Source organism: Mixophyes fleayi, chromosome 11 (assembly GCF_038048845.1).
Source record: "Mixophyes fleayi isolate aMixFle1 chromosome 11, aMixFle1.hap1, whole genome shotgun sequence".
In the NCBI taxonomy this organism is placed as follows: Eukaryota; Metazoa; Chordata; class Amphibia; order Anura; family Limnodynastidae; genus Mixophyes; species Mixophyes fleayi.
In genome coordinates, this window is record NC_134412.1 from 61060826 (window position 1) to 61074670 (window position 13845).

General features: G+C 37.1%; 1 protein-coding gene across 1 annotated transcript in view; it reads right to left on the minus strand.

The window, feature by feature from the left end:
* Window positions 1-589: 589 nt before the first annotated feature.
* The window catches only part of POU2AF1 (POU class 2 homeobox associating factor 1), a 77703-nt gene continuing 64447 nt past the window's right edge, over window positions 590-13845 (minus strand). The window contains exons 2-5 of the mRNA XM_075190791.1: window positions 13512-13642; window positions 7606-7648; window positions 7239-7519; window positions 590-1192 (exon numbers count right to left, since the gene is read on the minus strand). Of these exons, the coding sequence (XP_075046892.1) occupies window positions 878-1192; window positions 7239-7519; window positions 7606-7648; window positions 13512-13642 (770 nt within the window). The 3' untranslated portion in view covers window positions 590-877. The remainder of the gene's footprint in view (window positions 1193-7238; window positions 7520-7605; window positions 7649-13511; window positions 13643-13845) is intronic.

Below are 13845 nucleotides of genomic sequence, written 5' to 3' on the forward strand. Positions count from 1 at the left end.
AGCTGAACAGAAATGGCACAACGACGTGGTGGATAAACAATTGATTATATATGTTTATTATTATCTTTGTTATTAGTACCCTGCTAAAATAAAGTGGAAAATAATCTCAAATTGACATTAAGATTACACTGGAACAGAATATTCTGATCATTTTCATTAGCAACATTCTTCTGATTGTTAAATGTTATGAAAGACTTGATCAATGTATACCAAATACCTCAAGTGGACCCCCAGTTGAAACTCATATTGTAAAACATTTCATTAAACAATGAGGGACAATACAGGGGCAATCACATTTTTTGTTAGTCCTCATGTTACTGATTTATAAGTAACCAAGAAGGAAAGTGAAATAGTCAGTGGTTACCGATTTGTGGACTACATAGTCTGGTTTGCCAATAACATATTTAAAACAGTTAAATAATCCTACTTCAGATCATTCATTGCACAACTCTGCTTCACAAAATGATTAGATTTTGAAACACAAGGTACATTAACAATCATTTTATTATATATATATCTATAGATGTATATATATATATATATATATATATATATATATATATATATATATATATATATATACGTGTGTGTATCCCAACTGCAGCAACCTAGGCAATACATGTAAATAGTGAATGGTGGAGGCTGATTGCTATGGAAGAAAACAAGTGTAAATGGATTGGGATTTTAACTTATTTGGACATACTGCAAACTCAATTGTATTGGAATTAAGACTGTATTTACAATATGTTTGTTCAAGATGGTCATCTTCTTGGTTTTAATAACGTGTTAGATGTTTGTTTAATAGTATAGTGTAGAAATTCTTCATCTGTACTCAGATATTTTTTTTATAAATAAGTTGTTTCTATGATGACATAACTTAAAGCCCTTCAATAGACAGAGTATGACTTAGAACATAGGAATCACTCTCTTCCTCTCCATGCAGCAATTTGTCAATTGAATTATTGATTTCTCGCCTTGAGTCGTCAGGTTCTTCTGGGATGGGATCTGATAAAGAAATGGGTATAGGGACAAACTGCGGACATTGAATTGCGGTCGGAGCTGCTTGGTATGGTATAGAGTGAGATGCTGCTGGAATGCTTGGAATTGTTTGAGCCCATGGGAAGTAAGTCACTGGTGTTTGCTGATCTGCATATTCTATCTGAGTTGCAACACAAGGAGTGGTGTTTCTTGTCTGTCAAAAAGAAGTATATGATATATTTATGTTCATTGTACAGACAATAATAAACATATGACCAGATCATTTCTAAACTGCACAATCTAAATCAGTTGACTTTAATTAACTTGTTCTCTGAAAGGTTGAGGTTCTGGGATAAGAAAAATATTAAGCTTGATCTACCAGATCCTAGATTCTAGATCCTGATCTTACCTTTGGTGAGCTGGTGGCCAAGTGACAAAACATATGCTTGAGTTAAATTCAATCAAAGCTCTATATTAGGCAGCCTCAACATTTAAAGTGCGGAAACAATATTGAAATATATTAAATATTAATAGTCTTCACCTCTGATACCACCTCCTCCCGCTTCTTCTACCTGTAGGCTTCCCCCAAGCGCTCAGTCCTTGTTAATAATAAAGTCATTAATGATAAGACAGTTAAAAAAAATGTGTTTTTCCCCCCAACCCTCCCATGAAATATATTTATTAGAATGATGTTAATGTCTACTGAATGTAGAATACATTTTTACAGTTGCTCGTGACTGCAAACTCATGTTCTAGCATACATACAAGACTATCAACACTACTGACTAGCCCTTTAGCTGGAGCAAGTGATACGGCAGAAAAACAAGTAACTTTCAGAGCTGGATTTGGATGTGGCTGCGTGTACATGACTTTGGCACACCTTACTGTAAATTCATTATGGCAAAACACCCCTTCCCCATACCTTTCACTGCCCGAAATCATAGGCTGTAGTAAGTGTCCTTTGCGTACGAGCACTCAGAGGACAGGGCACAGCCATATCTCTCGGTTCTGGGCATGTGCAGAGTGATTTTATGTATGATGCACTTAAAATCGTCAGATACATGCCTTGATGAATCAGGCTCAACATGTCTAAAACAGAACTTTTCATTCCCACACTCCTGAGTCTTCTCATCCCCCCTCCTTTCTCTGTCCATTGACAAAATCACCCTCTCCTCTCTCCCACACATCTGCTGCCTGGGCATTGTCCATGACTCCCTCTCTTTCACTACCCACATTCAATTACTCTCCCAACCACGCCGTTTCCACATTTGAACTATCTCCAGGATCAGACATTTTGGTACCCTGGATGCAACTAAGACTCTCATCTAGTTATATGTCATCTCTCGTGTGGACTATCCCAAACTCCTCCACTCTAGCCTTCCTTACTCCTGCCTCTCCCCACTTTGATTTTTAATGCTGTAGTGTCACACCTAACCACCAAGACTGCTCCTGTGCTGCTCCCTGCTTACGGAATTCACTCTCTTGTCAAATCAGACTGCCCATTACTCTCCAAGATTTCAAATGGGCTCTCATAACTCATTTCTTCATCAAAGCCTACCAGCTCTCCTCCTAACTCACCACTGCTGCTGTCCCTCACACTGATTCCTGTCTGCTTCACCCAATTTGTTCCTTAAGATTGCAAGACCTTGTGAATATGGCTCTTTCCATCATGTCCCTCTTCTTTCATTACCTATGCCACCAACATCTCTTTGTCCTGAACCACCTCCTTCGTCTCCTGCCTCAATGAGAGGCTCTTATCATAATTGCTCTGCCAATGTACCTGGGCACAGGCTCAGTTTGTGCTGATTTTCAAGTTATAGGGAATTGGCCTATTTGGCTATTTGGAGATAAGTTGTATTTTGCACAGTTTTGTATATATTGTATTGTTCTGTAGTGCAATATTCTGTTTTAATGTATGCATTGTGTATGGCACTGATGACCCTTTGTGTTGATTATAAATAAAGACAATAATATTATATATAATAATAATAATAATAATAATAATAATAATAATAATAATAATAATAATAAAGGACTGTTAATATAATCTGGAACACTATTATACTCAATAAATGGCATTTACCTATCTGTATTTGTGTTATAAAATATTAGCATTTTACTTATGATATAGCTTCTTTTTTTGACTTTTTGTAAGCAGGGATTAGGCATTTTGCTCTAAATTCAAAACTTGATGGCACCGAGCAGATGACTTGGCCGTGGGTGGCTGACATATACTGTTATTTAGGCCTCTCTCCAGAAAGAAGAGTCTTTACCTACACCACTACAATTTCACTATGTTAAAAATCACATTTAACCTATGGTAAAAGCTAGGCAGGCAGAAGGCAATTTTATTTACATAATATACTGTGCTATTCAGAGAACAGTACATATCCAGGATGTTCAATAGAGCATATATGTTTGTGCCAAGCATTTTTTTAAATTATTTTGCCATATTAGTCCCCACCAATACTGGGAGTCTATTCCATGGATTTGTTATTTCCATGAGTGTTGCTTCCATTTTCAAAGTGAGTCCCTTTGTTTCAGAAGGATATTTAAAGTCATGGCTGGGTAATGTGAACAAATAAATGGGTAGGATCTCAGGCCAAGTGATTTTATGCTGGACACAGAAATTGCAGTTGATGTTAGACCCACCAGTGCACTGTTGCATGACACAAATAAATTATGGGGAAAGTAGCTTTATTCTGTTGTATAATCATTCCTCAGTCATGTCTTTATTGTACATGTAATGAAATATAACACAAATGCTTTACATACTGTATATAAAATAATGTTCCTCTCATTGGGCAATATAAGGATAATAGAAGTGAGTTTCGTGACCAAATAAAAGTGAGTTGCCTCTGAGCAAACACATTTCTATGGTTTGGATAAGGGAGTATAATTACTTTTGAGATGTAGAAAACATAATTGATCAAATGTGTGACATGGGAACCGTAAGGCTTCATGCTTGGTTAAGAGACCTGAAAGTGATGAAATATTGACAACTTGTAAAGAATATGTGCTGCATGGTTTTCAGAAAAAGCTTAACACCTGACATTTTACATTTACAGACTGCCATTGCTGCTATGATTATATTTAAGACTATTTTATTTTATTTGTAAGTTTATACCTGTGATCTTAAAATATAATAAAAAAACATTTTAAAAAATAAAACACAGACTGAATTTAGTCATACAGACCACGGAACTCTGGGACTTTTACTAACCTACATGGCCATCAACAAAGCTGCACCAACATACATCTCCTCTCTTGTCTCAAATTATCTCCCAACTCGCCAACTCCGTTCTGCACAAGATCTGCGTCTCTCATCCACTCTCATTACATCCTCCCATTCCCGGTTACAAGACTGTTTTCGGGCTGTACCCACTCTATGGAATTCTCTCCCTCGCACAATAAGACTCTCCTCTGGTCTACAAACCTTCAAGCGCTCTCTGAAAACCAACATCTTCAGACAAGCTTATAATATTCCTCAACCACCCTCTTAACCTTACTACATTACCCTATTACCACCTGTTACATAATTTCACACAAGACAACAACCCCTTGACCAACATTATTGCATGACAGGGTCATTTAGCTTATGAGTCACCTTTACCTTTGCAGTCTGGCTGGGCCTAAATGCAAAATGTAGACTTAACCTCATGTGTTAAACTCCTATTGTCCCATAGATTGTAAGCTTGCGAGCAGGGCCTTATCACCTCTTTGTCTGTTTTACCCAGTTTGTTTATTAGTTTACTATGTTTGTCCCCAATTGTAAAGCACTATGGAATATGTTGGTGCTATATAAATAAATGATGATGATGATGGGACTATTACCATTTACTTTAGGGGGGTTAGTTGTGGCAGATCACTCAATTATGGAAAACAGCTCACCATCTCTTGCATCCATATATGAAGACTGATGTGATTATCATATAATGTAGGATATGTAAAGTGATGATCCAAAGTGGTCCCGCTCCAGACAGCGGCACGCATTGTTTCTGCTTAGGAGCACTTGCGTACTGTCTTTTTATCTGTAACACCAATGTGTTGCTGAACCTACAGAGCAACAGGTTATATTGGCTATTATGTGCTAGTCTGAATTATTGGTTTGACCTCCCAATACAGACTTATCTTATCTTCTGACCATTCCTGTTTGTCCATGAGCCGTAACCTTGTCTCATTTGAACCTAAATGTTCTTTTACCAGATTTGTCCATAGTACAGGGCCTGATCAGCCAATAGGCTGACCAGGCTGCAGCCCAGGGCGTTGGGTCCCGGGGGGCGCAGTGCCGGGCACATTAATATCCGTTTTTATATTTAAATTTTTTTTTTTTAATTACCGATCGGTGCCTTATTCCTTCAATCTCGGGGGCCACCCCTTAGTCTGAAGGGGGCGGTCCCGACTGTAAGCAGATCCAATTAGGAGGCAGGCAGGCAGCTAACAGTAAATCCGAGGATGTTAGCTGTCCTGCCAGAGCGGGTGTGCTCTCACTGCTTAGAGTGGTCACGTGAGATTATCACATCTCACGTGACCACACTAAGCAGTGACAGCGCGCCCGCTCTGGCAGGACAGCTAACATCCTCAGATTTACCGCTAGCTGCCTGTCAGAAGACAGAAGTGCCAGCGTCTGCAGAGAGGAGGAGCAGAAGACAGCCAGGTAAGTTTTGTCTATAATATAATGGAGGAGGATGTGATACAGGTGGCGACTGAGCAGGAGGGGGATTACTGGTGTGGGGAGGGGGTTAATGAATCGGCAGCAATCGTTTTGAAGAATTTCCTGGGGGGTGAGTAATGAGTTGCCTGTAATGGGTTGATGATTTTGTGGGGGGGGGGTTAATTAACTACCTGCAGTAGGTTGATGATTGGGGGGGTGTAATGCATTGCCTGTAATAGGGTGATCAATTTGCCCTGGGGGGGTTAATGAATTGCCTGCAGTGGGTTGAAGAATTGGAGGGGGGCAATGTATTGGTTGCAAAAGATGAATTTACCTAGGGGGGGTTTCTGAATTACCAGCAACCGTTGATGAATTAGCTAGCAGGGGGGGAAGGGTGTTAATGGATTGGCTATGGAGGGTTAAAGTGAGGTGATTCATTGGCTGGGGGGTGGGTGAGCAAATAAGTGGTTGGGTGGGTGATGATATGGATGGGGTGTCAAACTCTCTGGTGAGGGTTTACAAAAATGGCTGGGGTAGGTGATGAAATAGCTTGTGGGGGATATGATCTCTGTATTGTGTGGCTGTGATGTGGATGCTCTCTGTAGTCTCAGCAGTCACTCACCAGAATGTTAAATACTTGACAGACGGGGCTGGTAGATGTTAGTATATGAATATAAATAATTTTTATACATTTTATTATCTATATGTGCCTGTACTAGGGGGTTGTTTTATTTGGTCATAATGGAGTGTTGTGTTTGTATCATTCAGGGTTTGTTAACATTTTTCACTATAATAAAATTTTTGCACATTTTCAATACAGGACTCCAAGTTTCCAGAATCCAGCCAACTAGCAACAACGCTCCAAGGACAAGCAAGAAAAAACATCAGGTAGTCTACGCTGCAAGATCAGGTAAGGGAGAACGGAGCAATTTGTCTAAATTTCACTGCGGAATCTTACTGTAATGATATTTTAATATGTTTGCAGAATTAATTGTGTTCTATGTATTAATTTATATTTTACAATTTTGTGTGTGGTGTGTATATATATGTATGTGTGTGCATATATAATTATATATATATATATATATATATATATATATATATATATATATATACACGCACAGTGGCCATACTGCCACTTCTACTGTCTTCATTGTAAAACTTTCCTGAATTTCCACTTTGACCACTATTTATAAATGGGTGGCGGGCGGGTGGTGGACGGGGGGCGGCAACCAGTGTAGGTGTATTAGCCTAGGGCTTCTGGAATCCTTAATCAGGCCCTGCCATAGTGTATTGATTTCAGGTTCTTTTTTGTGTCTGCAGTTACACAGCAGGGAAAATCCGTGGGCATGACCTGTGGGTGTCCTACTGGCGTGTGGTGAAAACTAGACAAATGCATCAGGAAAGCCAATGATAACCATTTGCTACATAGTGGGTCTACTCCCACAGTCTGTGACATCTCCCACCATCAATGAGAGTTACTTGTGTAATTAATATTAAAGAAAGATATTTATACATATGCTAAAATCCCCCCAAAATCTGTTGTAAAATAAACAACTTTTTCAAGAATTTATAAATCATTAGTTTTGTTAATATGTTTACTTACTGTGAAATTTGTTAGCAGAGGTTGAGAGGTATAAGTTAAGACAGAAGGTGGACCAACCACGGTGTAACCTTGACACATTGGCTGAACATACATATCTCCTGTGTAAGGACAGCTGACAGTTTCATGTGAAATATACTCTGGGCATGTTGTCCATTGGGTTAAAGGTTGAAAAGACGATGGCTGGGAAATCCATCCAGTGTACAGAGTTCCTTCATCGTGAATTGGCAATAATGATGTTGTAGCATCCAAATCAACATAGGGCAGTTCAGCGGCGTTTGAAACTAGTAACAAAATGTAAACACATCATTAAAATGGTTAAACTGAGAGATTATCAAAATATATGTAAATAAGTTTTTTTATGAATTACCTACTGGCGTGTAGGATGGATATGTCTGATAAGATGAGGTTACCTAGAAACATATATCATATGTTAATAATTAAAAAAACCTTATGCAGAAATGAGATCATCACACTGATTGCACCTAAACGTCCTCACATTTATATCTAACATGAAATATGGTTCAAAAATGGCCAGCATCCAATAAGTGGCCATATGCATTGTATCTATTTTCAATTAAGGTTGTTTGTTTGCCAAAATATGTTGAGAAGTAGAGAAGACAGCATGGATTGAATTTTAACTATAATTATAATAGTCAGCGTAGAATAAAAAGTATGACCATAACTTTCAGCATTTTGCCACATTGCTTTTGAAATCCCTGTGTGGTTGTTAAAATGCATTACCTATGGGCAAAATTGTTGACACTACCAATATACTAAGGAGATGACCTAGTAAATGTCAATTTTCCAACCTTTTTAAAATCGATCAAAACCACTAGGAATCATGGAAAAGAAAAGAAACACTTTGTCCCAAATTTCTAATCTACAAAGCAGCGCTACGAAATTTGTTGGCGCTATATAAATACATTTTGGTGATGATGCAGATGATTGTAAGCAATTTTTGTTGATTTACAAAAGGTAAATTGATCAGCAATATTTAAAAATCTCTGAGAAGCTCCCCTTCATTTCAATGGATGCACTTCATGTAGAAACTTCATTGAATTGAATGAGCCCAGTGAAATGAATGGCATAACCTCCTTACTATCAATTCACCCACCAACACCTTTCAAAACACCTTTGGGACAAGTTTTTTTTGCCTCACCACTCATCACATTCAGGTGAAGGAAATCCAAAGCCACTTGATATCACATACAACCAGTGATCCACTGCAATAGTTGGCTAGGTGTAATCTTTTTCTAGTTTATCTTGTAGAGCACACACATTGACACTATCAAAGCTATCAAAGCACAAAGGTGAAACTCTAAGGCAGAATTTTGGAAGCTTCCACTGCAATCATGTTGAGGAAATAGTAGCTTTCAATATTGAGCTTTATGAAAGTGATAACAATTTTATTAAAAACGTAATAAAAATCTTCCAGATCTATATTGATGTGTGGGGAAAAATTGTGCTGAGGAGCTCTGGGGAGATGGAAACACACAGAAAATGTAGGATAATTTAGAGTACATTCAATACCTACAATCTGGTGTTCAAATGTCAGAGCTTTCCTTAACCAATGTGGCTCGAAATGAAAAACTTTGATTGTGTTTTTGCATTTATTTCAATGCAATCATTTATTTCTATAGGGTTAATAATATACCTCTGGAAACACCATGCAATCATAATCATCATCATTTATTTATATAGCACCAACATATTCCATAGCGCTTTACAATTGGGGACAAATACAGTAAGAAACAAACTGGGTAAATCAGACAAAGAGGGGAGAAGGCCCTGCTCGCAAGCTTACAATCTATGGGACAATGGGAGTTTGATACATGAGGTTAAGTCTACATTTTGCATTTGGGTCCAGCCAGACTGCAAAGGTAAAAGTGATTTGTAAGCTAAATGATCCCGTCACACAACAATGGAATGAATGGGCCCTTTAATTTCAATGTTTCTATATAAATAAACTGTTTTTGTTTGTTTTTTCTCACTAGTTATGAAGCCGGTAAAAACTTTTTGGTGGTTAAAAAAATCAATCTTTCATACATTAACCTTGTCCTATACTTATCACTAAGAAACCAGTGATTCCAGTGATTTTGCAATGACTGGCAATCTGGAAAACATATTCTAATAGAGACAGAATTTGTTAAATGTAGCGCACTAACAGTCTCATTATAATTTTGCATTCAGAGATTGTGAACTCCATAGTTTTTTAAAAAATTTTTTTTACTGTTTAAAATTAAAATATTGTATTTAAAATCAGCGAAATAGAACCAAAGTGAAAATTAGTAAAGAAAGGGAATTAAAGTGATTATTTAAAATACTGAGTATACTTACATTCTTTCATTAATTCTTATCGAATTCCCACTGGTAGATTTGAATCTTTCAATAGGCCATTCGGAATTCGCTAAGAAATAATGTAAGGATTTTAGTATACTCAGTATTTTAAATTATCACTTTAATTCACTTTCTTTACTAATTTTTACTTTGGTTCTATTTCACTGATTTTAACCAAAATATTTTAATTAGAAGCAATAAAAATTATTTTAAAAAAACATGGAATTTACAATCTCTGAATACAAAAATATAATGAGACTGTTAGTGAACTACATTTAACAAAATCTGTCTCACTATAAGAATATGTTTAATTCAATCTGGTAGCAGCACCTCAAAGAAATATATTAATATTAATATTTACTGTATAAATAGAAGATTATACAATCTCCATGAATTTCCACAAATAATTAACGATACAGAGACACAGTCTCTCAATAAAGATTACAACTGTTCATTTCATATAAATTTGGAAAACTTGCCAGTTTGGACAACTTGTAATTTATAGGTCTATTTGCATTGAAAAGATTCAGTGATTAGCAAATTGACCTCTAAGAAGCTAATAGAAGTATTTTCATTACTGTGTCTGTAAATTGACCTTTAGTAAATAATTTCCTAATTTTTAATTTCATTATCTCCCGCCTATTTTATTGTAAGCCCTCAAGTAACTTGGCTAGGTTGATTGAGATTGCAAGACTAAAATTTATTATAAACCTCTCTGTTTAACCTAAAACTGCTATTGGCAGCCTATTTTAGCCATGATTGAATGTAAAAAATGGCTCTTACCTTTGAGTTGTTCACAAAGCTACAACTGCATACCATACCTCTCTCATCTCCATATATCTCCCTACCTTCCATCCTCTACTATAACTATCTCTTATTCAACATTTCACCTGTTCTACAATTTTATTCTGGAATCCTCTTCTTTGTTCTATCAGGTTGTCTTCCAAAGCTTTAAGTGGTCCCAAAAACTCATCTCTTCAGGGAAGTGTACCACATTTCCTATCTCTTCCACTCTTCTCACAATGCCAACACTATAATATCTGTACTGCATCCCTTATTCTATCTAATTCACTAATGTTTTCCCAATGTACTTTATCTCTATGTCAGACAGAAACCAGCTGTATAACCAGATCATCATCGTCATCATCTATTTGTTTATATAGCGCCACTAATTCCGCAGCACTGCACAGAGAACTCACTCACATCTGTCCCTGCCCCTTTGGAGCTTACAGTCTAAATTTCCTAACACACACACAGACCAAGAGAAACTAAAGGAAATGTATTTGGCAGCCAATTAACATACTAGTATATTTTTGGAGTGTGGGAGGAAACCAGAGCACCTGGAAGAAACCCACAGAAACACGGGGAGAACATACAAATTCCACACAGATAAGGTCATTGTCAGGAATCAAACTCATGAACCCCAGTGCTCTGAAGCAGGGCCATCTTTTTCATTGGGCACGGTGGGCAGCTGCCCGGGAGCCCCACGGGCAAGGGGGCCCCATAGGCACGGCTCTTAATGAGAATAAATAATCCTGCAAAAGAAAAAAACCTGCAAAAAAAAACCTACAAGGGTCACTGAGCAAGTACATCTATCTATCTCTATTTGTATATATCTATATCTATATCTGTATCTGTATACATCTATATATCTATATCTAGGGGCCCCTGTGCACTGCTTTGCCCGGGGGCCCATAATGTTGTTAAGATGGCCCTGCTCTGAAGCAGGAGGGATAACTACTAGGCCAATCATTTAGTACCAATGTTCACTATAATTTTTTAAAACATGTGAGCAATATTTTCTTCCAGCAAACAAAAAGCTTGGCAGTGGTTAGCAGTGGGTGAAGAACAGACCTTGTTGTTTATGAAATGCTGCAAAATTTAAGTAAACAAGGTTACACAAAATAGTGAGTGTGGCTCTATTTGAAATACGCTCAAGTAGAGTAAAAACACATAAGGTAAAACATTTAACAAAAGCAATAAAAAAACCAGTGAATTGGTGTAAGTGAAGACAAAATTAAATGGTTTATCCTATCTGGATGTGATTTTACAAGCCAATAAAATATGTAAAAAACTCCACATTTGAAACTGCTATAATTGAATACACCCCATCTGGCCATAAGATTGTCCTAACTTACAATACAGCAAGCATTCAAGTAATCATTATACAACACAGAAGACATGCTATTGACCTTGGTACAATAGAGACAGCATCTTAATGACCACTACACAATAAGAAAATCATTCTACTTTCCCATGTGCAATACAGAGAACAATCTTGTAACCACTATATAAGACAGAGAGCATGCTTGTGACCTCTGTACAATACATATTGCATTCTTGTAACAGATACACAACACAGAAGGCATACTAGTGACCTCTACACAATACAGTGAGTATTGTAATAACAAACACACAGAGCACCTTAATTACAAATATACAACACAGGGAGCAATCCAATTATATATACAAAATACAGAGAGTAGTCTAGTGACCAATGCACAATACAGAAAACATTATAGTGTACAACATAGAGAGTATTCTAATGAGTGATAAACAATACAGAGATCATTTTATTAACTGATGTAGAATACAGGAAATATTATAGTGAACAAAGTACATTCATCATCATCATCATCATCATTTATTTATATAGCGCCACCAATTCCGCAGCGCTGTACAGAGAAACTCACTCACATCAGTCCCTGCCCCATTGGAGCTACATTGCAATAAGTTCATAATAGTGACTATACAACAATGCCGACCCTAATCTAGAGACCACTATACAATGCAAATTCCCAAATCTTTGATCGCATCACAGTTCAGACCCCCTCTTTATATTACAGACCACCCCAAATCTCTGGTGGTTTTTAAAATACAGGACGCACATTTCTGGTAGCTTTTCAGTACAGATTGAAAAAATGTGTTGAATTTAAAATATAAACCCCATCAGAATCTCTGGTGTCTTTATAAAGTAGACCCCACATATCTTGAGGTTTTGTAACATGAACCCCCAGATTTTGGTGGTGATACAATATAAACCCTAGATCTCCGGTCGGTATAAAATATAGATACAAAACCCCTGCAGACTTTTGACGCGCTGGAGAACTGCTAGGAAGTCATACTCAGTAGTTGGCTCCAAGGGCTCTGATCGGTGGACAGTGTCAGCTATGTCAGTGGGTTGGTAGCTTCCTAGGCAATGATTGATGATTGGCCAGAGCTATGCACCAATCAGAATGCTGGGAACCATATTACGGCTTCCTAAAACTGCTAAATGGTGGTGCATGGGATCAAATTTACCCTCTGTCTCCCATCCTTGCAAAATCTGGGAGTTTAAGGGATAAAATCGGGAGACTGTAAGTGAAAAACCTCCTTTTTTCTAGTGAAATGGCCTTCTTCCTCCTTCCATTGGATAGAGCCATTGTCCTTCCGGTTCTAAGCCAATTTTTCTTTACAGCAATCCATGTTTATTTTATATCTCCATTATAAGGTGGACTAGTCACTTGGAGGCTAGCCTAGCTAATGGTGTCAACACTGAACATATTGATTTTGAACTGCACTCAGTGACTGAATTTAGCTGCGGGATTTCAGAGAAAGGCTAGTATTTACACTAAGGCTAATTTAATTCTGTGTGGGGAACACAAAAAGTGCGTAATAAATAAACACATTTTAATTTGACAACATTTATACATCACATATTTGAAAAAGAAAGAGGAAACAACCCAGTGCCCATTGCATATAAAATACAGTATTTAGTCATGTTTTGTTTGAAATGACTTAATGGTTACTTTATATTATATAAATTATATATTAAAAATAAAATAGCTTTTCACTTTGTAGCTGATCATACCTGTCTCTTACTATGATTGCATTTTTAACAAATTATATGAATATGTAAAATGAGATCTACAAATAAAATGAGTAGAGCCATATTACCGTAGGTGTTATGGAACTAGTTCCAGTGAAATTCCCTCGCTTTCTTTTCAAAAGTTCCTTGACTGGTTCCTTTACACGTACGCCAAGGTAGGGCCTTGTCTGATTATGCGGATGTTGATCTGATGTCACAGCTAGAAAAAATTATTAGGATTAGTGGACATACAATATAAACAAAAACAACCAATGAAGAAGCTAAAGAGTAAAAGAGTGCTGACCATTATTATCTTGAACTGCAATGGAAAATCCCCTATTACCATAAACTGGAAAGATAAATCCTACAGTTCTTACATGACTAAACGTATGTTCTTATAGCATGAAAATCAAAAAATGCAAC